Source organism: Buteo buteo, chromosome 6 (genome assembly GCF_964188355.1).
Source record: "Buteo buteo chromosome 6, bButBut1.hap1.1, whole genome shotgun sequence".
NCBI lineage: Eukaryota > Metazoa > Chordata > Aves > Accipitriformes > Accipitridae > Buteo > Buteo buteo.
In genome coordinates this window covers 49066225-49094186 of record NC_134176.1, presented here as the reverse complement: position 1 = coordinate 49094186, position 27962 = coordinate 49066225, and the positions used below count along the sequence as shown (strand labels likewise).

Here is a 27962-nt window from a genome sequence, read left to right as displayed (position 1 = left end):
CTCTCACCCACTGGGTGGGTGCCCCTCCCACTTTCCGTTGGGCTCAGAATGTTGGTCGTTGGGCTCGGAATGTTGGTCAGTTGGAGCCCAGAGCCACCAGAGACAGCAGCACGGAGCTGTGCTGGCACGCAGGAGCGCTGGGAGGAGGCAGGATCTGACCGAGCGGCACCGAACCGGCACCGGCACCTCGCCTCCCATCCCCGCTGTCGCCGAGTGGCCCGCGTCCTCGGTCCACGGCGAGGGTCCTCCTCTCCCGGGCAGGATGGGCCAGGCCAACTGCTGCTGCGGCTCCAGGTGAGCTCTCCCTGTGCCTCGGGGGCACGGCCGGGACCCGCGGCAGCAGCGGCCTTTCTCATGCCCGCCACTCTCTGCTCTGCAGGGAGGCTCTCGCCGACGCTGAGGCGGTGCTGAGCGCGGACGTGCGGCTGACCCGGGGCCACAAGAGGAGCGAGAGACGCCTTCTCCTCCTCCAGGAGGAAGTGGTGATCGCCAAGTTGCAGTAAGACCCTCAGAGCCCAGCTGCCTTTCCCCCAGCCCTGGCCCTGGCCCCGGGGCAGGGACACCCCGGCACCAGCCCCAGGCCCCGGCACCTTGGTGGGTGCTGGAGGCGCCCATTGCTGTCCGTCCGTCAGTCCCAAGGGCAGGTGGGGGACGGGGCTCTGCCCGGGGGGACCCCCAGGAGGCCACCTCCAGCTCACCGCCTGCCTCTCGTCTCTGCAGACGCGGCACCAGCCTGCGCCCACAGCTCCGCCTGGCCCTGGACCAGCTGTGGGTGCTGAGCGGCGGAAAGGAGGCAGCGGGGGAGGAAAAAGAGGAGGAGGAAGGCGGCGATGAGGACAGGACCTCCATCATCCTCATCTGGCCCACTGGCTCCTGCGTTGCCGCTTTCGGGTGAGTCGTGGTGCCATGTCCCACGGCCGGGCAGGAGAGGTTCCCAACCGTGCCCACGCCATCCTGTGAACGGCCTCTGCCCTGTGTGCAGAGCCTGGGCAGGGAGCGGGAAGTACGCCGGCAGGGATGGATGGGGGCATTGCCAGGTCCTGCATCCCCTGGTGCCCTTTGGGTCCCCAGAAGAGAAGGGCAAAAGCAGCTGCTCTGGCAGGACACGGGGAGACAGAGCTTGGGCAGCATCTCTGTCCTGCCCCATGGGGCAGGGCTGCGCAGGCACCCGCCTCTGTCCATGGGCTGGGGGGCAGCGGGGCCTGACGCTGGTTCTCCTCTCTTTCTGCAGCTCCCAGGCACTGAAGGAGCTGTGGGTGGGCACACTGCTGGGGTAAGCCAGGGAGGATGCTCCAGGCGCAGCCGGAGGGGGGAACACAGCTCCCCAGCTGGGGAGAGGTGCCCTCATGGCTGCGGGCAGCTCTCGGGCAGAGCTGCCTCACAGGAGAGAAGGGACAGCTTGGGGCTCAGCCAGCTCTCTCCCTGTGCCTTGCCGGTGCACAGGACACCAGGAGGAGCAAAGAGAGCCCGCGTGACCCATCTTCCCTCCCTCAGACCCCTGGAGAAGGAGCTGAGCCGCCGCCACACCGTGAGTGTCTCTCCGGTCTGGGCTCTGTCCCCGAGCCCTGGTCCCCTAGCTGAGCAGCAGAGGCATCGCTGCTCACCTTCCTCCTCTCCTTCTCTCTTGCCCAGTGGAGGACATTCAGCGCCAGGAGCCTGGAGAGGCTGATGGAGGGCCAGGCAGAGGTGAGAATGGCTGCCTTTCACCCGCCTCTGGCTGTGCCGGCGTCTGCGGCCAGTGGGGTGAGCTTGTAAGGCAGAGATGGGAGGGAGGGAGCGTCCCACGGTGCCACTCGGGGAGCGTAGAGGGTTGGGGAGCCACCAGGAATGCCAGCACATCCTTGCTGGCGGCACTGGGGGAAAACCTGCCGTGTGGGGCAGAGACCCCGGGAGGGCAGAGGGTCCCAGCTCTGCCGCGCTCAGGCTGCTGATGCCGGGTGGCAGCTCGCCGGTGGCCCTTTCTGCTGTGGGGCTGCTCTCTAAGCGCAGCCTGCTTCTTGCAGGATCGTCCCAAGCAAGGGCAAAGGCTACCGACAGCCCCATCTATCAAAGCTGGGGGACTTTGCCGCTCACCAGGTGAGTTCTGGAAAGAAGCACATTGTCCTGCAAATGGTTGAGCTGTGCTCACTTGTCCTTTGAGTGTCTCCATGCAGGTGCGGCACCCCAAGGGAGGACGTCACCTGGATGAGCAAGGACACCCGCTGGGCAGCAGCCACTGGATGTGGTTCTGCGGGGACCCAGAGCCTCTCCTGCTGCCCACAGCTTGGAGGAGGGCAGGGCGAGGGCTGGGACAGGCTGTCCCGGTGGCACGCCGGCTCTCAAGAGCCTCCGAGCTGGAGCCGCTGAGCTGGAGCTGTGGTTCCAGCTGCTGGCTCCCTGCCCATCCTGCCTCACCCCTCAGCACCGTGCTGCAGGCAGGGCAGGCTCCGGGAGTGCTGGCCCGGCTGTCTCCATTGACACGCTCTTGCTCCATTTTCCTTTTCAGAAGGAGGGAACAGCATCAGGAGGAGGAAGAGGATGGGGCTGCCCTGGCCCTTTGCTCATCGGAGGACCCCGGCCGCTGCCCAGGCGCCAGGGCAGGCGGGCTCCGGCTGCAGCAGGGCACTCTTTGGCCAGCCCCTGGCAGCCCTCTGCGGGGAGGACGGCTCCCTGCCCCGGCCCATCCAGGTAAGCCAGCCTGGGCAGGGGGTCCCCAGCCCTCCCTCCGGCTGCTCCAGAGGGGAGGTGGGTGTCCCCGGGAGCTCCAGGGATGGGGGATTGGGCCCTTCACCCCCAGGAGACGCTTCTGGTGCCAGCCCCTTTTGCGGGGGGCAAGGCGCAGGATCTGGGGCAGTGCTTTGGTCACTGCTGTTGGAAGGCAGCTTCTCAGCCAAGCAACTGTCCTCCTGCCCCTCCTGCAGGAGATGCTGGCTGTCCTGCACAAGGAAGGACCGTCGACAGAAGGGATATTCCGAAGAGCTGCCGGCGGGACAGAGTTTCGTGAGCTGCGGAAGGCCCTGGACCACGGTGCGGATGTCGACCTGGGCAGCCAGCCTGCGCTGCTGCTGGCCGTCATCTTGAAGGTGAGCGCTTCTGACCTGCAGCTGGAAGAGCTCCTGCCTGGCCTGGAGTGTTCAGAGGCTCACCTGGAGCCCCTGGCATTGCAGGACTTCCTCCGAAGCATCCCCGCCAAGCTCCTCGTGACAGACCTCTATGAGGACTGGATGGCAGTGATGCAGAAGAGCAGCAAGGAGGAGAAGGTTGAAGAGCTGAAAGCGTAAGTGCAGGCAGCAGCCTGCCTGTTGAGGAGGGACTGGTAGAGGCCTGGGACTTGCCTGAAAAGGGATGGTCTCCTTAAAAAGCTGTGTCTTCTGACAGCTTGCTTTTGCTGGGGTGGGCTTAGATTTCGGAGGAAAGGGCATGGACAGGGAGCCTTCCCTTGCCTGGGCTTGGGTGAAATGAGGAGCTGGGAAGCAAGGCCGTGCTTCCTTCCTGAAGCGCAGGAGCACTGACTGCTGGCTGAGAGCACCCGGAAAGCTGCGCAACCCACCTGCGTTGGGCAAGCTTTGGGGACGGCTGTGGGCAACATCTGCTCTATTAATGTTGAGTTCCTGTTCCCTCAGGGTGGCTGAGAAGTTGCCTGGAGCCAATCTCCTCCTCCTCAAGCGGCTGCTGGCCCTCCTCCAGCACATCGGCCACAACGCCTCCAGCAGCAGAATGACCGCCAGCAACCTGGCCATCTGCCTTGGGCCAAATCTGCTGAGCCCACCTCACGAGGACCTGCTCCCCCTCGAGGCCATGCTGGCGGTGACTGAGAAGGTGCGCTGTACTGAGCAGTCGGCTGCAGCCTTGCCGGCCCATCCGAGCTTGGCTGCTCAGAGGTCCCTGGCTGCCTCCTCTCTTGAGCAAACGCTGGTGGGGTGGCTGCCTGCAAGAGCAGCCCCACAACCACAGCCGCCTGCGCAGAGGCAAGGGTCGGGAGTGGGAAGGGCTGCGTGATACATTTTCAGGCACCTGGGTTGAGCCCGAGGGTTTGATGTGTGCAGGTGAACGTGCTGGTGGAATTCATGATTGACAACTGCAGGGAACTCTTTGGGGAGCAGACAACTGACCTTTCCTGTTCAGCAGCCGAGGAGTCGTCGGCAGCCCCCACAGAGAGCTGCGGAGGTAAGAGGCAGGACTGAGGGTTGTCAGAGGCTGGGGCTTGGACGCCAGAAACCTCAGCATCGTTTCTGGCAGGGCTGGGCCTGGGGTGTTGTCCTCTCAGCCCCGCTTGTCCCGTGGCCTCTCTTTGGCCACTGCTTCTTGGGGCATGAACGGTTTGCTCTGCAAGACGTGCTGAAGCCTGCAGACAGGGCATCGGAGGTCTGAAAACTTAAGTGGTGTAGGGCTTTGGGTGGGTTTTGCTTTAGTGGTTGTTTACTTCCAACAAGTCGCTTTGCTGCACATGTTTTTGCTCTCCAGAACTGCACTTGGAAGAGCAAAGTGTGCCAGCAGTTACAGCAGACACCAAACATCAGACAGAAGCCTCGCTGCATGCACCCCCCTCTCTGCTCGGTGTCCTCAGAGAAGCTGGGGGAGCTATGGTGGTGGAGTCTGAAAGAGGAGAGGTATGTCAGGTCCCCAAACACTGTGACAGCATGTCTGGTGTAAGAGGGGAGTTTCTGATGAGGCCGAGACGCTGCTGTGCCTCTTCCTGGCAGTAGAGCTGGTGTGAGTTTGGGTTATTCCTCCACCTGCTGGGAGGATCCCTAGCAAGGAAAACTGTCAAGGTTGTTTCTCAAATGCACTTGGCATGTGCTTTGACAAACAAAATGCCTGCAAATCACCTACAAAGAGACAGAGGGGAGTAGCTGTCAACTTCAGCGGGGTTTTGCTCAGGTCCGACTTTGTCAGTGCTTCTCCAAGTCTATTTTGGGGGGGCGGGGGGACTGTGCGAAATGTGGATGATGCAAACCAACCAAAGGGATCTCCTCTGGAGAGCTAGATTAGCAGTTTGGCAAACAGTTGCTTACTGTTCCAGGCCGTCTCTTGCCACCTGCTAACTCTGACATTTCTGTTGTAGGCTTTGCCTCCAACCACCCCCGAGAGCGCAGCAGAGCCCCTGGTGCGCCCAGAAGAGCTGGCAAACCTGTCGGAGGAAAGACGGTAAAACGAGCTCACTTTGGTTAAAATTAGAACCGACTCCAGTGGGTCGTGCCTTCCCCTACCTCATACCGCTGTGTGATGAAAAGGTTTGCAGGCTCTCCCCAGGACAAGGAGAAAAAGAAAAACCGAAAGAGAAAACAGGCCTGGGGAGAGGAGAGTGACAGACATGCAGAAAAGAGGAGGAGGAAGAGAGAAAACGTTTTTGGGGACGGACTGGTGAAAAGATGCAGGAAGGTCCAGCAGGTCAGGAAGCCCAGGTGCGTACCAGGCTCTGCTGCCCATCTTTCCCAACTCTCAGCGCTGCTCCAAGTCGGTCCAACCCACTGGCAAGGGACGGCGAGGGATGGTGCTGCGCAGGGCTTGGAAATAACTCTGTGGCCGCTCCCCAGGGGCTCCCCATTGAGCCCTGCTGTGTGGCACGGGGGCCCCGTGCATCTCTGCACGCGTGCAGGTCTCTAAGGGCATTACCTGTGGGGATAAGGCACCAGAGCCGTACCCTAGTCAATGCCAGCCATAGCTCTCTCTTCTGGGCTATGAACAATTCCTCGTCAACAGTGTTCCCCAAAGAAAGGGCAACCAAATCCTGCCTGTTCCTGCCTTTGTGGGTTTATCAGTGCTTTCTGACTCTGTCGTTGTAGGTGCTGTTTTCGTGTCACTGCTGAACCCCTGTGACTCCTGGGCCCACCCCCCCCCACCGCAGTTGATGTTCACAATAAAAGGATCTTTTCTCTCTTCTGAGTGTGTCTGCCATACGATATTCTGGACTAGGTAGATGGGGTTTTGTGATGAGTCCTCGGGGAGGAGTCTGGGATCTTGCCTTGTCCCAGCATCCTTTCCCGCAGGCATCAGGGCTGAGTTCAGGTGCTTTAGGAGTGAAACCAAAGCACAGACTCACGCAGGAGGGTGGAGGTTGGAAGGGACCTGTAGAGTTCCTCTGGTCCAACCCGCCTGCTCAAGCAGGCTCACCTAGAGCAGGTTGCCCAGGACAATGTGCCCTTGGGTTTTGAACATCGCCAAGGACGGAGACTCCGCAAACTCCCTGGGCAACCTGTGCCAGTGTTTGACCACCCGGACAGGAAAAAGTTGTTTTCTCACGTGCAGCTGGAGCATATCATGTGTTTTAATTTGTGTCTGTTGCTGCTGGTGCTCTCAGTGGGCACTCTTGAGAAGAGCCTGGCTCCCTCATCTTCATTCCCTCCCAGCAGGGATAGATAGATGATAGATAGATAGATAGATAGATAGATAGATAAGACACCCCCCTCCAGGCTTTCTGTTCTCCCCACGGAAGTGTGCCAGCTTAAAAGCACCAGGGAAAAGTCGGCTTCCTTAAGGCTCCTTGTTTTGCAGAGGGCAGAAGAGCCCCAAGTGACCTGGAGACATGGAGGTCCATGAGGTTCCCCTGCCAAGCTGGCCCAGGGAAGAGAGGCGGAAGGCTGGAGGGCACAGCTGGACTCCTGCAACAGCAGGGACTCGCTGGCCAGAAATGGCCCCGAGGACCCCGGCAAGGGGCTGTGCTCAGTGCTGCAGAGGAAGGCGAACCCCCCCGGGACCTGTGCCAATCTGCCCGGCGGAAAAACTCCTTCCTGAGCCCAGCCCTGGTGGCCCGAGTGGGGTCCGGGGAGCTCCTGTGGGGGAACGTGTTTGGGGTCGGCAGCCAGGGACCTTTTCCAGCCTGCTTGGTGCAGAGGCACGGGTGGGCGTGGGGCATCAGTCCCGAGAGAGCCGTCGCTGACTCCTCTTTCCCGGGAAGGGCAGGTCGCTCTCGCCGTGTCTCTGTCCTGCGCCCACCCGGGTTTCTTTGTCCTGCCAGCTGCTGCCCAGCGAGGAGGGTTCGGCTGAGCTCAGCAGGGATGTCCCGGGACCCGCCGAAGGAGAGCTCCTGCTTGGTCAGCATCCTGACCGCTTCGCCTTGGGGGGCGCTCCGCCGCTGTGCCGAGCTCCGCCGAGCCGAGCCGAGAACACCGAAGCCGAGCCGAAGCCGAATGGAACCGAACTGAGCCGAGCCGAGCCGAGCGGAGCCAAGCACAGCGAAGCCGAGCCGAGCCGAATGGAGCCGAACTGAGCCGAGCTGAGTGCAGCCAAGCACACCGAAGCCGAGCCGAAGCCGAGCGGAGCTTTGCCGAGCCGTACCGAGCCGAAGCCGAGCGGAGCTTTGCCGAGCCTTACGGAGCCGAAGCCGAGCGGAGCTTTGCCGAGCGGAGCCGAGCTTTACCGAGCCGAGCCGAGCGGAGCCGGTCGGGCGCAGCGGCATGGGCGGGCAGGGCGGGCAGCGGTGCTGGCGGGCGCGGTGCGGCTCCTCCAGCTGCAGGTGATGGTGGGCAGGAGCCGGCCCCTCAGCACTGCGCACCGGGCGCTGCAGCTCCTCGTCCAGGGGAGCGCGGGCGCGGAGACCTCCTGCCCACGGCAGGGGCGGGCGGGCAGATGGAGAGGGACACTGCCAGGGGCCGGGGAGCGGCCCGGGGGGGCCCGCGTCTCTGGCAGCGATTGCCCCGGTGGCAAGGACACCGATTCAAAGGAACTGAGCCGGTGGCAAGGACACCGACGCAAAGGGACCGAGGTACAGGCCAACTCCTCTGATGCTTCAGGCTCACGCTGGAACCCAAAGCGCTCCAAGCCCCAAAATGCAGCTGCCTCTGCAGCGCAGCAGCAGCCAGTGCAGAGCAGCGTGGGGAGCTGGAGCAGAGGGAGGGGGCGCCCGGGCCGGGCTCGGCTCATCTCGGCCGGGCTCGTTTCATCTCGGCCGGGCTCGGCTCATCTCGGCTCGGCTCCCTTCGGCTCGGCTCCCTTCGGCTCCCTTCGGCTCATGTCGTTGCGGCGGCGCTCGCCTTCCCTCGGCTCCGCTCGGCTCGGTTCGGCTCATCTCGTTTTGGCCCGGCTGCCCTCGGCTCCGCTCCGCCTGCAGCCCCGGCCCGGCCCCGCCTGAGGCAAGGGCGGGCGGCAGGCGCGGCGGGGCCGGTGGCCGTGGCGGGGGCTCCTCCCCGTCCGTGGAGCGGTGGGCTGCCCGGCGGTCGCCAGCGCCGGGGGTGCCCGGGGGCCTCGCAGGCCGGCAGGGGGGCTGAGGCGGCGGCGGTGGCGGCATCTCCCCTCGCGGCAGGCCGGGGCGCCGGGTGCCGGCCTTCCCCCCGCATACCCGGCCAGCCCCGGCCCCTCCCTGCCGCCCCCGGGGCTGCGGGGGCAGCAGGGGACTGCCTGCCGCTGGTGGCTGTCCGGCAGAGGCCGGCGGGCACCGCGGAGACGTGCGGCTGTGGAGAGAAAGGAGTTTCTGCCGGCTGTCCCCGCGGGGACCCGCAGCCGCCGGGGGTGTCCCTCTCTCACAGCCTGGCGTCGGTGGCGGGCTGCGACGCAGTCCTGCCCGGGCGTTCTTGGCAGCCCCCGGGGCAAGAGGCCTGTCAAGCTTCAGGGAGGTCGGCAGCGGCGTTTCCAGAGCAGTCGCGTCCCGTTGGCTCTCCTGCTTCCTTCCCTAGGCCGGGAGAAAGGAGGATGTCCTCGAAAACAGGTACCTGTCGGTTGCCTGAAACCAGGTTTCTGGTTTCTGTGGGATGAGAACTGGGCAGCTCGACAAAGCGGTGCACTGGCTTGCACACCTGAGGCAGGGATGACAAGGGGGGAACTGGGAACAGTTTTCTAGCTGCCTCCCAGCCTGTTCTCTGAGTCGGCTGATGACTGCTGCCTCTCGGCTTGAGGCAGAGATCTCTGTCTGTGGCTTTCACAGAACCATTGAGGTTTTTGGGACCTTTGATATCATCGAGTCCAAGCCCTCCTGCTCAAGCAGGGTCACCCAGAGCAGGTTGCCCAGGACGTGTCCCCTCAGGTTTTGAGTGGACTCCAAGGGTGGAGACGCCACAACTTCTGTAGGCAACCGGTTGCAGTGCTTGACCACAGTTGCTGTCAGAAAGTTTTTTCTTGTGTTCAGCTTTAATTTTGTGTTTTGCGGTTTGTGCCCTTTGCGTCTTGTCCCGCCATAAGGCACTGCTGAGGAGAGCCCGGCTCCCTCTTCTTCATTCCCTCCCATCAGGTGTACATTGATAAGAGCCCCCGAGCCTTCTCCAGGCTGAACAGTCCCAGCTCTCCCAGCCTCTCCGCATATGAAGAGTGCTCCAGTCCCTTCATCCTCTTTGTGGCCCTTTGCTGGGCTCACCCCAGTGAGTCCCAGTCTTGTCCTGCGGAGCCTAGTCTGGACGGAGCACACAGACTGGCCTCAGCAGCCCTGAGCAGAGGGGAAGGATCACCTCCCTTGAGCTGCTGGCAAAACTCTTCCTAACGCAGCTCAGGGTGTTGTTGGCCACCTTCAGCGCGAGGGTGCAATGCTGGCTCGTGGTGGCTAACTTCAAGCTTAGTTCTTGATTACCTTTCAGAGGCAGGCCCATTATTATAGTCTGGCAGCTTCTTTCTTTCATGGAGCATAGCTTTTAAAAACAGAAGATTCATGTCTGTACTTAATATTCACAAGTATGTGGCAGAGAGTCCCAGATCCAGCGTTGTGGTTGGAAGTGTTTATGCTCACCTTTCCCCTTCCATGGCAACGTACAGACCATGTCAAATCATCTCCCTTGTTGCCTTATATTCTACCCAATTCCCAGATGTATTTCATGCAGAGATTATAATGGGAGAAGTCTGAAGCCAGTTCTTTTCCTGCTCATCCAGATGTAGTCCTTTCATTCCCTACCCCCCATCAGTTTCTAGTCACAATAAAACTGCTGGACATGAGTGAAGAATAAGACCAGGATCCAGAATGCTTTCTAATCTCTTTTAGCCAAGGCGTGAGTTGTAGATTCATAAAATACAAGGCCAGAAAGGGCTATTTCATGGTCCAGTCTGGCAGTTCTCTCTTAGTCCTGTGTCTTGCCCCAGCAGTTACGCTATTCCAGAAAAGATTAAAACACTTAATAATTCTACAGTGTATTCTTGATTGCAAAATTAAACCAGTCAGGCATCAACTTCAAGCCGTCTGTCATTTTTTTGCGATTACTCTGTCAGAGTGAAGAGCTGAGCATTCAGTCTGAGCATTCCCCCCCCCGGGAAGGAGTTTGCCTGCTGTAGTCAGACCACTTCTTGATCTTTTTTTTTCTTTTTGGACAAGCTCTTTTGCTCGTAAGTCCTCATGGGGCATTTGGATTTGGGTTTTCTTGGGGTGCTATTGAGAGTTGAGCTATCGGAATCTCCAGGTGATGCTGATCAGCTCCAAGAGCACTATTTTGTGTGTGAAGCCAGGACTGTTTTTCCCCACGTGCACCACTTTGTACCTCTCTGCCATTTTATTGCTCCACGACCGAGTCTTGTAAGATCTTTCTATGGTTCTTTGCTACCTGCCCTTCTCCTTGTGTCAGTAATCTTGTAGGATTGCAAGCTTTCTCACCTTGCTGCTCATGCCCCTTTCCCTGTCACGTCACGCTGTTTTTCTCTTTAACTGCTTGTTGGGCTTACTAGAAAAGCAGAAAGCCTAATACTGGAGTGAGTGCCTATTGTCATTTTTTAAATGAGACTTTGAAACATGAGTACAAATACAGATTAAGGGTATCTATCTTGTTGGCTTAGAGGGAGGTACTAAAACCCTGCTTTCTAATGAAATACCAAGATTGTTTCCTTTTTGTGACTTTTGGTAAACTCAGTTCTTACCTGTTTGACTTATTTTTAGAACTGGAGCCGAGCGTGTTTGCCATACGAGTAAAGCAAAGCACGGATTTGAAACGGTAAGCTACAGAATATTCAGAGACAATAGCATCTGTTTAGTCCTAGGTTCTTAAAGTGGCAAGCATAAAAATGCCTTCAGGTAACTTTTTTTCCCTTTTCACCTGCATCACCTGCATGGAGACATTTGTGATTCCTGCTCATCAAACTTAGCCACGGGATGAGTTTTACCGGGAACCAACACAGGCTTTTCTGACTGTGAAGCTACAAGCTCTAGGGGTGAGCTTAGCCTCTCGGAGCTGAACCTGAAGGTCGCCCTGCCTTGTCCTCAAGAGACTCCAGTCCTCTTTTACCTCACATGCTCCTTTGTGCAGAACTCCATGAAGGGCCGACAGTGGGTGCTGACACCTTGACACTGGCTTCGGTGTGAGTACTTGCCACTCCTCAGCAGTGTCCTTTCTCTGTGCAGATGGCCTTGCAGGCATCTCCCTCTTCTTGAAACAGTGTCATGTTTTTTTCTCGCTATGTCATCAGAAGGCAGATTTATGACCAGATTGTTCCAGAGGGATTGGCAGTTGCTTTCTAAACCCACTGTTCTCCAGATACCTTGTCAGGAGGGCAAGATTCTTTCTCTTGTAGCCCACAAGCTAAAAGGCTGCTCTGACAGAGCTGCTGTTAGGCACACCCTTTAGGTAAGAGGGTCTTCCCTCACCCCCCTGTTCTCCTCCTCCTGGCTGTTGCCCATCCTCCCAGTGCATTTCATCCATTTTCTGGATCCCGATAGCCATTCTGCATTTAGTTCAAACCCCTGCCGTGCTATTGCCTTCCTGGCCTCCTTCCCGGCCTCCTTCCCTCTCCAGCTCTTTGGAGACAGTCTTTTCCGAGGAGGCAAACTCATTCCTCTTGGGGTTGTCCACAAAGGAAGTTGCCTGGTGGTATAAAAGGAACAGCTTCTTCTCCCACTGTTCCTTGGGAGGTGAACAGTTGCATCAGATGCCCAGGTTTCTGCGTGTTTCTGCATGATGACGTGCTGCCCCCATTTCAGAAACCTTTTGGACCTCTCCACAACTGGCTGAGCCTTTACGCAAATATTGTCTGTGGGCTTGGTGCCTGCTGGCCAGGGCATGCTGCCTGCTTGCTGCTGTAGGACTGGTTTCAAAGGGCCAATCTCAGCATAATTGCTCTGCAGGGATCCCCTGCATATACAGTAGCCTGCAATTTCAGGTGCTGCTAGTTGCATGGTTACCTTCAGCCTGCACAGGTAAACTCCTATATTGAAAGAGCCCTCACCTTGTTGTAAGCCCAAAACTTTCTTTCAGAAGAGGGGTTTTTGACAGGTTTGTTGGATTTTCAAGATAGGAAGGACACTGCCTGGTAACTCCTCAGGAGCCTTCAGTACAGAACTTCTCTAAAACAAGCAGGCTGATTTGTCTCCAAAACCTGTATCCCTTTTTTTCCCTTCAGCTTACCTTTGCAGGATTAGTGGCAGGTCTCTACGCATGCCCTTTCTGGCTTCTTTCCTCAGGTGCTCCAAACACTCTGTTGGTGGGATAAGGTCATCCTGTGAAAGATGCTTTTTTTTTTATTCCCCGCTTTGCCATAATTGCTGTCCCCAGAATGCCTCTGCTCCTTGTACAGTGGCTGAATTTCCCAAACATTAGGGTCCTTGGAAGCTGGAGCTCCAGGTTAGCATGTTGGACCCTGAGAAATGATGTGGTAGGTGGCAGGCATCACCGTGTCCTCCCACATCAGTTAACACAGTAGGAGGTTGTGTCCTGAGCTCTTTCCAGGTAATCTGGAACTATGATGAGTGAATCATCAAGTCGGCAAATACCAGTTCAGGTGAGAAGAACCTTCTCCAGAAGAGATGCTTGTGCCACCATGACTCGTACCTGCAATTTGCACTAGTCAGGGCACTGTTACACTGAGAGGGAGCTCCAGACACAAACTGGTGTCTTTATGAATACCAGACCAGATGTCAGGAGCACCGCATGGAATCCTGAGCAGATGACCTCTCCCTCGTGTGCTTTTTTAGGAGATCAGAGCCAGGTGCTGCTGTGACATGCCTTCCATTTGGTTTGCTTTCCATTTGTTTTCTTCTGGTATTCAGAATGAGAAGAAAGATCAGGTTTAGAAAAAAACCATCTCAGTAGCACCTGTGCTTTCTCAGGATTCTTCTGGTCATTCCTCCAGGGCTCTTGTTCAGTTTATGAGCAGTGTATGACTTTGGATCCAAATCCAGCTGGTGTTTTAGAGTGCATCTCGAAAAGGGAAGGCTCTTGTTGAAACATGAAGGAAATCTGTCTGCTTAGTACGCGTAGGACTGACTTTACAGCATTGGCACTCAACTCAGAAGGAGGAGCGTGGAAGTGCTGCAGTCGCATGGCTGTTGAATAGATTGCATTTTCAGCTCTCACCCAAATGCCTTCCAGGCCTGCAATTTTGACAGGAGGCTGTCTGGTCAGGATGATTGGAGTTGAGCCTGTGCATCTTTCTGCTTACCAAGAGCACCAGTAGAAGTCCAAGGAAGAAAGAACTGGGAGACGCTCAGCCTGTCACTGCAGATAATTTTCCTACCTTAGTTAATGCTCTGAGACTAAACTGCAAAGCTCTCTGGCCATCTAAAGTTTGGAATTTCACCTGAACCTGAGCTTAGTGCAAGAGAAGCACCATCAGGGAGGGATCTATTCTTCTCTTCTCTTATCTCTGTGACAAAGTTGTTTCACTTTCTCCTGAAGAAGCTTACATGGTGGTTTTGTTGTTTGTGGTCCTTTGTGTTGCTGATAGCCTTGCGAATGGGTATTCCTGGCTCACCTCTTGCTTCTGGCACTTTTCACTTTTGTCCCTGCCCTGCTACTCTGCTTCCTATGAGTGTGTCTTAGCAGGGCTGATGTCTAGGGGCCTGTATTGTCCAGCGGCTGTTATTTCCCACAGCACCTCTGTCGATGTTTTTTAAAATCTCTGTCTGTGCCATAGCTGGTGTTCCTCTTTCACTATCTGCTATATTAAAGTCTAGTCAATGAATTCCAGCTTTATGTTAGGCCTGGGAATGTCCTGAGGAGGGAGGGGCAGAAAGATATTGGTGAAGAAGGTCCTCATAGTAGCAGGAAAGAAAATAAAGTCACAGAACAAGAGAGCAGACCCTGCCTTTTAGTTCTGCAAGCAAGCAAGCAAAGAAACAAAGATCTCCTGTAGAATAGAATTTTACATGGTGTGAAAGTTCTTGGGTTCCTTTTCCTTTCAGAATTCCTCCAAAGAAGATGAGCGTGAGTTTAGTCCAGCATCCCTTACTGTGGGCTGTAACCGGGTGAGTTTGTGTAAGGAAGGAATTCCTGGCTTGTTTCATTTGAATTGGTCATATGAAGTCAAAAGCTGCAAGGATGACATTGGTAATAGTTTTCCTTTAAAAGTGGTGTTTGGTATTTTCCAGCACGTGAGACTAGGAATTAGAACCACCGAAGAGCAGTAGGTCAGCAATGATTTTGGCTGTAAACAATTCCCACCCATGGAGCCAGGCTACGTAGCTCTTTCAGAGCCGGGCTGTGAGATGGGAGCCTACCTCCAAACCAGTCTGCACTGTGATTGCTTTGAAAGCTCCCAGGCGTGATGTCAGTCAGAGTCTGGACCGACCTCTCGGTTTCAGGGTCTGCCGTTGGGTGTGCAGGGAGTGTGGAGAGAGCGAGCTTGTGGTTTTGTTCTTGCTGCTGTTTCTGACAGGGGCGCCTGTGGGATCTAACCTTGAACAAAGAACAGGAACCGGTCAGGCTGAGGGTGCGGTGCAGCTACTGCAGCAACTGGACCAAATGGTAAACAAAGGAAACATGGAGTCAGAAGGAAGAGGTCTGTCCAGGTTCTGGAGAAGGTACAAATACTGCAGCTACGAGCAGATGCAGTCCTGGCTCTGTCCGAGCCTGTGCCTGATTCTGGCAGTTCAGGTGATTCTACGTTCTCTTGAAGAATGGGTCCCTCTTTTCTGTGGTTAAACAAAAAAGTCTGCCAAGGCAAAGGAGCATTCAGGGGTGTCCTTTTGTCTTGTGGTAAGGTGCAGCATTCCCAGGAAATGTTCCTCTTCTGGGCTGTCTTTGGGGAAAAAACTCCTCACGGGGGAGGGGGGGCTTGAGGGGTGGGGGGTTGGGGGGGTGTTACTGACCTCAGTCACAGCCCTCATAGGATGTGGCTTTTGTCAGCTGCGGAGTGCCCGTCTCCAGCCTGGTTTCTAAAGGAGTTTTACACACTCCCCCCTTCTCGAGGGGCCTTCCTGGGAGGGACCTTCAGTCCCCTTAAGGCAAGTATGGCCTTTATTTGGCCACTTAGCAACTGTGGCCTTTGTAACTTTGACTCCCAAAGACACCATTTTAAACCGAAATGAAAGTAGCAGCCTCCCCCCCCCAACAGTTGCTGGGCATTGCTGACTAAAGGAGTGCTCTAAAGCTGTCGAAACAAGAGTGGTCTGTTCACTGCACAGCCCATGTTGAACGTTGGCAGTAACTGTTTGATAGGTGGGTTAGTTTTGGAAGGAATAAAACTCCTTGTTAATCATAATGTATGCCAGTCCCCTTAACTATTGAGACTAGACCGTTACAGCACAGGTTGTTCTTTACATTTCCTCTACTTTTTTGGTCTTCCTCTGTATTATTTTGTGCTGGGGATGTGTCTTTCTGGTGGACAGAAATTACCTTGTTGTCACAATTCTCAGAGAAGTACTTCTCTGCAGAGAAGAAGAAATAATGTGGGTTTTGTTGTTGTTGTTTCCCCAGCATAATCTTCTCGCCACTACAACATCTCTTTGTTGGAAAGAACTGACCTGGAAGTACTAATGGTTGTGGAAAGGTAAACTTGTAGCATGAATGTCGGGTTGTATTGTTTCTTTTGTAATTCAGCTTTACACATTGCTTGTCTCCGCTATTAAATGCTTTAAAATGAAATTCTACTTTGTTTACGTTTTCAAATTAATATACTGAAGATGTTGGGTTAGAATGTCTTTTTCTTCACAACCTAGAGGTTTTGGAAAAAGTGTGACAAGCTTTACGATTTTGATCCTTGAGTGTCATAAATTGGGAATTTTACATTTGAAAATCACTGTATGAGACTCTAATAAAACAAGCATCAGCTTGGCACTGTGTGTTATTTTAATCAGTCTTACCCTGGCAGAAAACACTCCTTCCCTCCAAGAAGAAGTAGTAGAGGTTTCTAGTCTTGGATGGACTGCTGCCCTATGCTTCACAGCATTAAAAAGGTCAAAATTGGTGAAAATGTTTTGGATTAGATTTTACCACTCTGCTACAAGTGGTGTAATTATTTATGCCTTTGATAGGTAGTGGGATGAGGCTGGGAGTTAAGATTTCAGATGTGCCTAGGGCATGCTCAGGCAGCTTTTTGCCATCACGCTAGCGCATTTGCAATAAACCATCATTCTTCAGCCCTCTGCTGAGCTGAGGCACCGTCAGCACCTACACGCACAATGCTGGTCTAACACATAACACTGTGTTACTGGTTGTTACTTTAGCAGTAGCAACGTGTGGCTGTCTGACGGGGTAACATGTCTGGCAGAATGAGGCGATGCTCTAAAAGAGTCAGATGATAATGCAACACGGGGTCTGTTTGGCTTGTTCCCACCGTGGTGCACAGATTATCCACCCTATATGCCTCTGTATTCATTCCCGCACTCCCATCAGCAGTGAAAGAATGCTTTCCCTGCAAGAAGAAATGGGGTTGAGAAACTGGTTCCATTTACAGCATTCTCCTCAGTCCTGTCCCACAAACCGTGGTACAGGCTGAGTGCACCAGGGTTCGGTCCCTTCTGCTGGGGGGCTGTACAATGAGATGGACAGCGGTGAGGACCAGGGAATGGCTAGAGAGTTGACCAGATGGAGAACAAGCTATAAATAAGGGAAGATATCCATGAGTTGATCTTCTTTAGCACTGGTTCTGTCAGGAGGAGGAGGATGTCCCACTTCCCTGATCTTAGATGCAGCTGCATAAGAAAGGGCCTTTACCCTGCAAGAGCTGGGCTGGCTGAGGCTACAACCTACACACAAAGACATTTTGATGTCTCAGTCCAGAAAATGCCATTACAGAATTATGGGCAAGATGTGCATCCATTTTGGAAAATCATTTTAGACGATAAAGAACATGGGTTAATGAAATCTAAACAAAAATGTTTTTTATTTTAACTGGTATAGGCATTCTTTTAACTTTGAGAAAGCGCCTTGTTCTTTAAAGCAGTGGCCGCCTTCTAAAAGGAAAGGGAAAGGTGCTTAAAAAAGAACAAGCAGAAACAAGCTCTTCCCTCTCTTCCCCTTGGCATCCCATAAACCCTGGAAAAAGCCACACGCTTGCATCTGTTGTCCTAAAAGCAGATTCGGTACACGGTGTGCAAGAGAACAATCTCACACAGGCGGGAGAGATACTGTTTTATTCTGCGCAGGGTGCTCCGTGGACGTTGCACAAATCAAGCAGGCCGGATTCATCAGTTGTGTCCCTTTTATGCAGTAACAATTGCACCTAAGTTATTAAACTACTCCTACCTAATACATATTCAAACTATCTGATGCATGTGCGTAGCATTGTGTAACCCTGACGCATCGGATGCCTTCTCCGCACGCGCGGGGGTCTCGGCTGGCCTTCGGTGGTCTTTTGAGGAGGTATCCCCTCCTCGCTTTGACCGCTCAGTCGCTCTGTATCGGGTCAACGCTCCATTTTCCTGCCAAGAGGGACGCGCCATCCATGAGGAAGAGCAGAAAGGATCAGCTCTGGTGCTCCAGGTGAGGCACCGTTAAACAGGAAGACTAGAAAAGATCAGACTGATCTTGGCTAACTGACTAAATTTAAACCAGGACTTTCTAACCTACCACAGGGTTTTCTGTATCTGACATCACTTCCAGCGGTACCTGGGCTCGTGGCACCGGTGCCGTATTGCTGGCACTGGTGACTGTGGACCTTGATGCTCCTAGCTGCTGAAGTCAGCGTGATCAGGCCGGAGAGCTCGTGGGTGAGGGAAGTCGGAACTGGAAAAGGCTTCTCCGTTTTTCCTCCTCCCGCAGGACATTTTTGTGCTACTTACCCGCTCCCTCCCCAAAAGGGGGGATCTCCTCTGCCCTGGTGCTGCTTGTCCTGCTGCTGGCTTTGCTTTATTAGCGATTTACTTTCTTGGGGAGGATAAGTTTGTATGAAAATACTGTATAGACACCCGGTGCTCCTCCGATTGATGGTTGCTGTTACGGCTTGTTGGCAATTACAGTTGCACTAGAGAGAGAGCTACCTCACTAGATGCACAGTGTCCGTGTCCCTCCCGGACCCCGCCCCCCCCCCCCCCCCCAGGCAATCTGTGGCAGAGCGGAGCGGTTCAGGGGAGGAAGCCCCCATGGCTGTGTGTCGCAGGGGAGGTGAGGGACCCCCCTTTGTCTGCCGCCTCGCCCCCCCCGCCGGGGCAGCTCCCCAGGGCTTTGTGCGTGATGCCGCTGTCAGTCAGTCCCCCCCCTGCTGTGAGGGCAGCGCTGTCAGTCAGTCCCGGGGCGGACCAAAGGGGGTCCTCCCGTGCCCCCGCCACAGGGGGGTCGCCGCCAGGACAGAGCCGGCCCCGGCCCCGGCCCCGGCCCCGGCCCAGCCCTGGGGCTCTCCCGCTGCCCTTCCCGGGCACCAGCGCAGCCTGCCGGGACAAGGGGACCCGAGGACGGACGGACGGACGGACGGAGCGGCGGGTGGCTCCCGGCGGAGGGAGCTTCCTCCAGAGGAGAGCCCTCGTCTCCGGGAGCTTCCTTGGAGCAGCCTGGGGCCGCTGCCCGGCTGTCACTGCGGCTGGCAGTCGGTCGCCAAGGCGAGCTACCCCGGAGCCGGCCCGGCCCGGCCCGCAGCGGAGCGGAGCTGCAGGTCTCGGCCCGGGGGCCGCGCTGTTCCCGAAATCCGGAATAAAACTCCTTGACGGCAATGAGAAGTTAAGAAGCAGGCACTCCTTTATTGCAGCGCTGGGCACACAGGGGATCACTCCACCTCGTGTGTGCACCTGTCTGGTTTGATCATGCAGGTTAAATACACATCTGTTATACATAGTCACTAAATTTCTGGGAAATGTCATACATAATCATCAACTGTCCGACAAATCATTAGCATATGTAAATGTCCCTTTACACAGGCGTGGTGAAGTCTCTGGTGGTCTTCAGAAGCCCTCTGGTGGTCTTCCGTAGTCTTCTTCACTTTGTCCGAGAGTTGACCTCTCTTATGTGATTCTGCGCAGTACGATTTTTGCCATCATGTATTAGATTGACATAAAAAGTACATTCAATGTTAATTCTTGAATTTAACGTTTCTAGTGATTGGCCCTCAGTCACACCACCTTATCAATATTCTTATACTAAAACATTCATTGGTTAATCTTACTTAATGCCACTAACTGGAATCTTGATCAAAGTGGGGTTTCTAAGCAACAGAACTAAGGTCCATAACGATCTCTCTTAGTTTCTTAGGACAAAACACTACAAACTAACAAATCGGTCAAAGTTTCTATGGTTAACTAATCTTAGACAATACTTATTTCTTATGACTGTATACAGCACATTTTGTACGTTCCTAAGTTTCGACGACTACATTGCGAGCTTCAAACCCCTATATTCTACAGTCTTCACCTTTTGATCAAACCCAGTTTATATAAAATTTTAACTTACCAGAATATTTGTAACAGTGCCACCCCCAGCCCTTTCCGAAGCGGCCTGGGGAGTGCCGCGGCCAGAGCAGGCAAAGAGAGCCGGGGGCGGCAGTTGGCGGGGAAGGGCGGCGTGCCCCTGCCCGCTCCAGAGGGGAGTTCGGCCGGGGGAAGGAGCCAGGCGACGGTAGCAGAAAGCCACGTCCTCTGCGCTCGCCAGCAGGGATGTGGTGACCCAGAGAGAGCTCCCACACAGCCTCAGGGCGTGCCAGAGCCTGGCCCTGGGAAGGGCTGGCAGGAGCGGGACCAGCCCTGTGAGGTGGGACCGAGGGGACGACCTGCTCAGCTCAGCTCAGCTCAGCTCAGCCCAGCCCGCCGGCAGAGCTCCGGGAGGCAGCAGGAAGGGGAAAGCGCACCCGGGACTCTGAGAGACTCAGGCTGCTGGAACCGTGCTCTGCCCTCCCCGAGGCAGAAACGGGCACCAGAAAGCACCCGAGAGCCGGGGGACCCTGGATCCTCCCGCTGCCGGGGGGAAAGGGAAAGGGGAAGGGAAAAAAGGGAAAAGGAAAAAAGGGAAAAGGAGGAAAAGGAAAGGGAAAAGGAAGGGGGAAAGGAAAAAAAGGAAAGGGAAAGGGAAAAGGAAAGGAAAAAGGAAAGGGAAATTGAAAGGGAAAAGGAAAGGGAAAGGAAAAAGGAAAGGAAAAATGAAAGGGAAATTGAAAGGGAAAAGGAAAGGGAAAGGAAAAAGGAAAGGGAAAAGGAAAGGGAAAAAAGGGAAAAGGAAAGGGAAAGGGAAAAGGAAAGGAAAGGAAAAAAGAAAAAGGAAAAAAGAAAAAGGAAAAAAGAAAAAGGAGGCCAGGCTGGGGGCAGCAGGCGAACCCCCTCCTCGCCTTCCCAGGTGCCTCTCAACAAGACGCATGAGGCTCCGGAGGTGGAAGGCCAGTCCAGGGAGGATGTGGAGCTCGGGCCAGCTGCGCCAGAGGGTGTTGCCATGGTCAGAAAGGCCTACCCCTGTATTACGACTGCCTCCCCAAGGAAGCCAAGATGGCTTAGGGGTGTGGGTGACTCCCTTCTGAGGGGAACAGAGGGTCCGAGATGCCAGACAGAGCCTCCTCATAGGGAAGCCTGCTGCCTCCCTGGGGCCCGGGTTCAGGGCAGCACTGGGAAACTTCCCAGCCTGGGACGGCCCACGGGCTATTGCCCACAACTGCTCTTCCGCCTGGGTGGCGACGAAGCTGCAACGCGTGGTCCAAGGGCGATTGAAAGAGACTTCGGGGCCTTGGGATGGTTGGGAGGGGAATCTGGAATACGGCTTATTTTTCCCTCTCTCCTTCCAGTTGCGGGCAGCGACACTGGAAGAAAGAGGTGGACCTGGTCTCTTAATACGTGGGTCGTGGCTGGTGTCCCCGCCAGAGTTTTGGGTTTTTCGATAATAGGGTGGCTGGCACGGCCCCAGGCCTGCTGGTGTCAGATGGGATTCACCTTTCTCAAAGGGGGAAGGGGGGTCTTGGCTCACGAGCTAGCGGGGCTCATTGGCAGAGCTTTAACCTACACTCGAAGGGATGTTATGGAGGCACACACAGTCAAATCCAACAGGTGTTAAAGCTCAGCTTTAATCTTTAGTAAAAAGTTAGAACTCCAGTAACATTTTGTAAACCACAAGCTCAATGATGTAAGGGGAATTAATACTACACAGCCGACTTAAGAATTCTTAAGATTTAAAATGATGACTCAAAATGTGCGTATCACTCACCTAAAAGTTGAGGGCTCTCTACCTTGAGGAGTTACCTCAGGCAGCGTCCCGACCCAAGGGGGAGTCTCTGACTGCAGATCCGCTGCTCTTGGGAGGACTGATTCCAAAATGTCCTCCAGCGGGATCCTCTTTATACCCTTGTCGAATCTGATCTGCGATCTCTGGTACTGAAAGCAGAGGTCAAAAGACTGGGAGATGCCTGGGAGTCACAGGTGGATCCTGGAGGGGAGAGCTTCCTCCAAAAAATAAAAAATCTCAAGGATGGCTTCCTTGCAGGACGCTGTGGCTGCTACCTGGGATCTGATGTCCCTATAAGAAAAGGAGAAGGGTGAATGTTAAATTTCCCTGAGCAGAACTAACACAACAGTCTAGGGGAAAAAAAAAAAATCAAAACTGGGACTATAACAGTGTAGGAGACTGAGCCGTTTGTCAGACAGGGCTCTGAAATTTAATAGAAGCCATTAGGGCATGTGGAGAACTAGGGGTAAATTGGTAAACTGGACTAAAAGTGCAAGAATGCAGGCAGAGACCTGATAAGCATCCCAGTGATTTTGGGAGACTCAGACAAGCTCTGCTAACAAAATTTTAATGATGCACTTGCAATTAGTGTCCTTGTAGGTCAAATGGCCCCTGATAGCAAAAATTAAAAAAAAAAAAAAAAGAAAAAGAGAAAAAAAAGAAGAGGAGCAAAGCAACAAGAGGATGATTTATTGGCAGTCGCTTTTGCAAGGAGTTTACAAGTGAGGTAAGGATTAGGAAGAAAGATGATTAGGTACAGGGTCTGAACTAAGACCTAGAAAAAGAGAAGGAGAATGTGAAGGAACACTAGAAGAAAATGTTACTATTGTGGAAACCTGGGATATGTGCAGCAAGAAAAATATTTTTCTAAACATGTCCCTGAATGACCAGGGAAGTTAATGGATGAGGTAGTGCCTTTGGGTACAGTGGTCAAGAAGAGGAAAGAGTTAAGGAAGAGGGATGTTAAAGGAAAGAGGAATCAAGTGTATTTGTGGCTGTGCTGAGAGAAGCCTTTGAAGTAAGCAGGGGGAGAGGACTGATGGGGACCAGAGGAACCTCTCCCAGCAGAACCTCTGGTTAAAGCAAAGCTGGGAGATGAGGAAACAGATTTTTTAGTCAACACCGGGGCTACATATTCGGTCTTAAATACACTAGAAGGAAATTTAAGTAACAAAAGCATAAATGTCATTGGTGCGACAGGGACTCGTGAGACCTGGCCATTTTTCAAATCCCTGAAGTTTAAACTTGGAAAACAATGGGTTACTCACCAGTTTTTATATTTGCCAAATTCTCTGAAAACTTTACTGGGTAGAGATTTACTTGAAAAGGTAGAAGCTGAAATCAGATTCAAGGATGGGGAAGTTGAAATTTTAATCCCAGAATCTAAATATGTCGAAGCCATAGCCTTGTTCTTACAGGATACAAACCCCAAAAGGGACAAGATACCTTGAGAAATAGAAGATGCAGTGATCCCCATCGTTTGGGCAGGAGAAGTTCCAAGAAGGTCTAAGAGAGCGGAACCAGTAAGAATTGATCTAAATCTAGGATCGTCACCTGTAAGAATTAAACAATACCCTTTAAAATTAGAAGCGAGAACTGGCTTGGTACTAATAGTTCAAAAATTCTTAAAATATAAGTTGCTAATAGAATGTGAGTCAAAATATAATACACCTATCTCACCAGTAAAGAAAGCTAATGGAAAAGATTACTGTTTAGTCCAGGATCTTAGAGCAATAAATCAGAGAGTACAAGATATACATCCAGTTGTTGCAAACCTGTGTACGTTACTAAATACCCTCACCATTGAACAAAGCTTTTTGCTTTTGAGTGGGAAAATCCTGAACCAGGGCAAAAGACACAATATACTTGGACAGTTCTACCACAAGGCTTCAAGAATAGCCCAACTATTTTTGGAAATCAGCTGGTGAATGAATTAGAGATTTAGAGAAAAGAAAATGGACAGGGAACTGTATTACAATATGTAGATGACATCTTAATTGCAGCAGAATCTTGGGAAATTACTGTGTGTGTACCACACACGGTAGTCACAGTTTCGGAACAAAAAGGGGGGCATTGCTTGTCCCTCAGCCGTATGCTGAAATACCAAGTGGTACTACTAGAACAAGATGACATCAATCTCAAGACCACTTCAGTTACAAATCCTGCAGTATTCCTCTCCACTAATTGAGTGGAGAGTTCACTAGAACACGATTGCTTACAAACTGTAGAGGAAATATATGCTAGCCATCCGGATCTTAAAGACATTCTGTTAGAAAATCCAGACTGGGAGTTATATACTGACAGCGGTGGTTTTGTTCGCGATGGGAAGAGACTGTCAGGATACGCTGTGACGGCCTTAGATGGCATAGTAGAGGCATGAGCCTTATCTCCCAAAACATCAGCCCGAAAGGCAGAACTAATAGCCTTAACTCAAGCATTGGAACTGAGTAAAGGGAGAAAGGTTAATATCTGGACAGAGTCTAAGTATCCTTTTGGCGTTGTACATGCCCATGGAGCCATCTGGAAAGAGAGAAGACTACTATCAGCACAAGGAACTGAAATCAAGCGTGCTGCACAAATACAAGAACTATTACAGAGCATTCAAAAGCCGATGGCGGTAGCAATAATGCATTGCAAAGCCCACCAAACCGGAAAAAACCCACCAGAAATAGGTAATCAATTGGCACATGAAACTGCCAAAGAGGCTGCAGAAACAGGCATCATGGCATTATTACCATAAAAATAAATAACTTTACTGGAAACACCACCTAAATATGATAGTAAAGATGCTAACTTAATAAAGGCCTTACAGGCACAAGAACAAACAGATGGGTGGGCTGTCACACCCACAGGGCAAATAATAATCCCACCCTCATTAATGAGAGAAATTGCTAAACGAGTACATAATAAAGAACATTGGGGAACTGAAAATTTAGTAAAACATCTTCAAAAGATAGTTATAAGCCGAGCAATGACAGAAATTATCCAATCTATCATGGAAAAATGTGAAATTTGTTGTAAAAATAACCCAAATACCAGTAATAAAATAATTTTGGGGGGTTACAAAAGGAGGAAATTCCCCAGGAGACTATTGGCAAATTGATTTTACAGAACTGCCTAGAAAAGGGGGATATAGATACATTCTTCTTCTAGTTGATACTTTTACTGGATGGCCAGAAGCTTTTCCCTGTCACACCAACTAAGCTAGAGAAGTAACTAAAATCTTGTTGAAAGAAATTATCCCGAGGTTCAGTATCCCTTTAGGAATGTCCTCAGACAGAGGACCACATTTTGTTGCTGAAGTTATAAAACAGTTGAGTGAAAACTTAACCATAACATGAGATCTCCATACCCCTTATAGGCCACAATGAAGTGGAAAAGTAGAAAGAATGAGCTATACACTTAAACTGCAGATCGGGAAAATATGTCAGGAAGCACTTGGATACAAACGCTACCTTTAGCGCTGTTAAGAATTAGAATACAACCTCGTGGTAAAAACAGCTTGAGCCCTTGCAAGTTGCTTTATGGAAGGTCTTACTAGGCCCCACACATACCAGGAACAATTCACATTAAAGGGGAAATGGACTTGAAAAATTACTTAATGTCCTTGGGAAAGACTTTACAGGAATTGCAAAAGTATGTGACGACAAGCAGGCCCTTGGAACTGGATACACCAGCCCATCCATTTCAACCTGGAAACTTGGTCTGCATCAAGTTGTGGAATTCGGAGCTGCTAACTGAAAAGTGGAAAGGACCATTCCAATTACTCTTGACAACTTACACAGCTGTCAAGGTCCAGGGGAAAGGCCCGTGGATTCATTGTTCCAAGATTAAAAGGGCTCCAACCTCATGGACAGTTGAACAAGAGTCTCCCCTTAAATGGAAATTGAAAAAGTTATGACTGATTTTTATGACTTGTTTGTAACAATTACGGTAGCAATGAGTCAAGTGTGCCAGATACCATCTTGGGATCAGAACCTCCATTTAATCTTAACACAGAATATAGCTCGAATACTCCACAAAAGTGATTGTTGGATTTCTACCCAAATGCCAGCCTCCGGACAAAGCTAAGTTCTACCCTTGATAGGAGTGCCACTGCCAATAAATGTATCATTATTTAACAATCCACAATATGGTAAAGGACATCCAGACAATGCATGGTGGCCAAGCCCCTCTGGAAAAAGACAAGAAGGAAGGTTACAAGTTACCATCACAAAAGATAACCTGAATTCCACTGTATGCTTATATGAGCCAGGTAATGACTCTCTAAGTTCCTACACCCTTAAGTCTGGAGAAGATGGGTGTGATGATTACACTGCTAGACGAAATGACAAAAGTTTTGTAGGATGTTTTCCAGGATGTACCAGGACCAGATCATATTGGAGGCCCGCACTAAGTCATACGGACACATCAAATCACTTTGGCCTCCAAGTCCCAGAAGGAAGCGGTTGGTATTGGTTATGTGGAACACGTGCTCGAAAAGTACTACCTCCCAATTGGCAAGGAGTATGCCCATTAGGAGCCGTAGTCCCCAATATAACAATAATTGACAGATTGCATGAACAGAGCGGATGGGTAAAAACTTTTCTCAAACAAACCAGGAAGGTTCATAATCCCATTATAGATCATTCCTCAGGATTCCATAGTTTTGCCAGATGGTTTATCCCTTGAATTGGAGTTAGTGAATTGGAAAAGGCGATAGTAAATACATCACCTGTTATAGAGGACACTGAAAACAGAACCGCCGGTGCCATACAGGCATTATAAATTGAAATATCTAGTTTGTCTCATGTAGTAATGCAGAATCGAATGGCTCTTGACTTACTACTGGCTTCACAGGGAGGTGTTTGTACAATTGTTAATACGAGCTGCTGTACATACATAGATCAAAGTGGCAGAATTTCTACTCATCTAGCAGAGATTTGGAAACAAACAAAGATCTTACATCAGGTTACGAAGGACAATACATCCTGGGGATTTGAAGACTTATGGCACAAACTTACCTCATGGCTACCTAATTGGATTTGGTTGAAAAATCTATTCATTATTGCAATAATTGTAATCTGTGTGTGCATCTTAGCCTGTGTAATGATTCAGTGCTGTAGCTGTTATAACCAAGTGTACATGAAAATTAAGACTGGGTATTGAGGCTTGGATTTGTAGGTCCAAAGTCTCAATAAAAGGGGGGGAGTTGATGCCTTGAATAAAGGCATGAGAAGGAAAACTTCACTGTATCGCTGGAAAATTTCACTGTATTGCTTGCTTGAATAACTTTGAAATTTTGGTATGTACTAATTAGATAAGAAAACCTTGAGCTTTGTCAATGGTATGTGCTAAAGTCACCAGCAGACAGGAGGCCTCGGGCCTGATATGCGTCAACAGAGAAGAAGTCTTGGGCCTTGATGATAAGCTTTTGAGCTCTGCTGAATTTTTGTAATTAAAACTTGCCAAGGCCAGCTAACTAGGAAAAAGACATGACCCGCCCTGTGTATGACCAAAGGGCGGGCACTATGTAAATGATAATAGGAATTTGTATATGACTGGAACAATATAAATTTTGCTTGCTGTAGGTAATGGTGTGCAAGCTAGGTGGAGCGATCCCCATGCACCCAGTGCTGCAATAAAGAATGCCTGCTTTCTAAAACTCCAAAATTGAGTCTTAGAGAGGTTCTTCGACTGGCTTTTTCGCTAACAGTCTTGCCGCACCCGATGAGGAGAGGAGAACTGAGTGGACTCCAGTGCGCACCGACCCATTAATCAGGGACTCCATCAGCTCCTCTCCTGCAGTCAGGAGGTAAGCGCACAGTGGTGCAACGCTGTTGGAAAAGAGATATTTTCTGATAGATAAATAAGGGATGAAGGAAAAGTCTTTTGGAGAGTAGCAAGCATTTGGGGACATTTTGTCCTGTTTGGGCTCTCTGTAAGATGCATCAGGAAAGTTATGCAGCAGGAGCATAATTTCCTTCCTACACATTGATTTGTAACAAAGGGAGACGTCCCTCGTTTTGGTGTATGAAACACTGGGTTCGTTTCTACACATTGTTTCTGTAATGAAGGGAGACGTCCCTCATTTGCTGTACAGAACGCTGGTTTAGAATCGGTACCGATATGGGCAATGCGACTTCCCAGGAGACTCCCCTTTGTTCTCCCTTAGGATGCATCCTGAAAAATTGGAAAAAGTTTGGAGAGGATCCCCTAAAGAAAGATAAATTGAAAGCTTATTGTGCACAATGGTGGCTGATGTATGAATTGGAGGATGGAGAAAATGGCCAGAGAATGGATTGCTGAATTATAACACTATTTTACAATTGACGTTTTGTAGAAAGATGATAAATGGGGTGAAGTTGCGTATGTTGATTTGTTTTTTAAGATGTGATCATGAAAACTGTAAAAACATAGATTGTTGATGGATGATGCTTATAGAATGTATTAGCAGAAAGTATTAATGGAAAGGGAAAAGAATGTAAAAGGCAGTGTGTTAAGGATGGTGGGGAGGCTGAAGATGTGCAGATGTTGGTCCCAGAGGGGAATCTGGTAAATGTAGAAGGAAGGGATGAGAAAAGGAAATCGCAGGATAGTAGTGATTATCCTTTCTATTATTGTAGTATGCATTGCCATTAGTTGTGTTAAAAGAATGATTGTAAGATCTATCTCTCAGGTAAGGGTTCACCCAGAAACTGAGGAATACATAACTCTACCAAAGCAGACAGACACAACTTATACCAATACATTGGTCAAGGAGGACATGCATATGGTTGAATTGTGACTCAGGTCACAGGGTGGATTGTATGGATTGTT

At 51.7% G+C, this 27962-nt stretch overlaps 1 protein-coding gene and 1 pseudogene across 1 annotated transcript; both read left to right on the top strand.

Moving 5' to 3' along the window:
• Positions 1 to 830: 830 nt before the first annotated feature.
• Positions 831 to 7189, top strand: LOC142031755 (uncharacterized). Its single transcript, XM_075029401.1, has 8 exons — positions 831 to 891; positions 2004 to 2076; positions 3603 to 3798; positions 4026 to 4146; positions 4444 to 4589; positions 5045 to 5127; positions 5214 to 5370; positions 6938 to 7189. Exons 1-8 carry the CDS (start codon positions 831 to 833, stop codon positions 7187 to 7189), a joined length of 1089 nt encoding a protein of 362 aa, XP_074885502.1.
• A 5369-nt stretch (positions 7190 to 12558) lies between these two features.
• Positions 12559 to 26312, top strand: LOC142031754 (endogenous retroviral envelope protein HEMO-like; annotated as a pseudogene).
• Positions 26313 to 27962: the final 1650 nt, after the last annotated feature.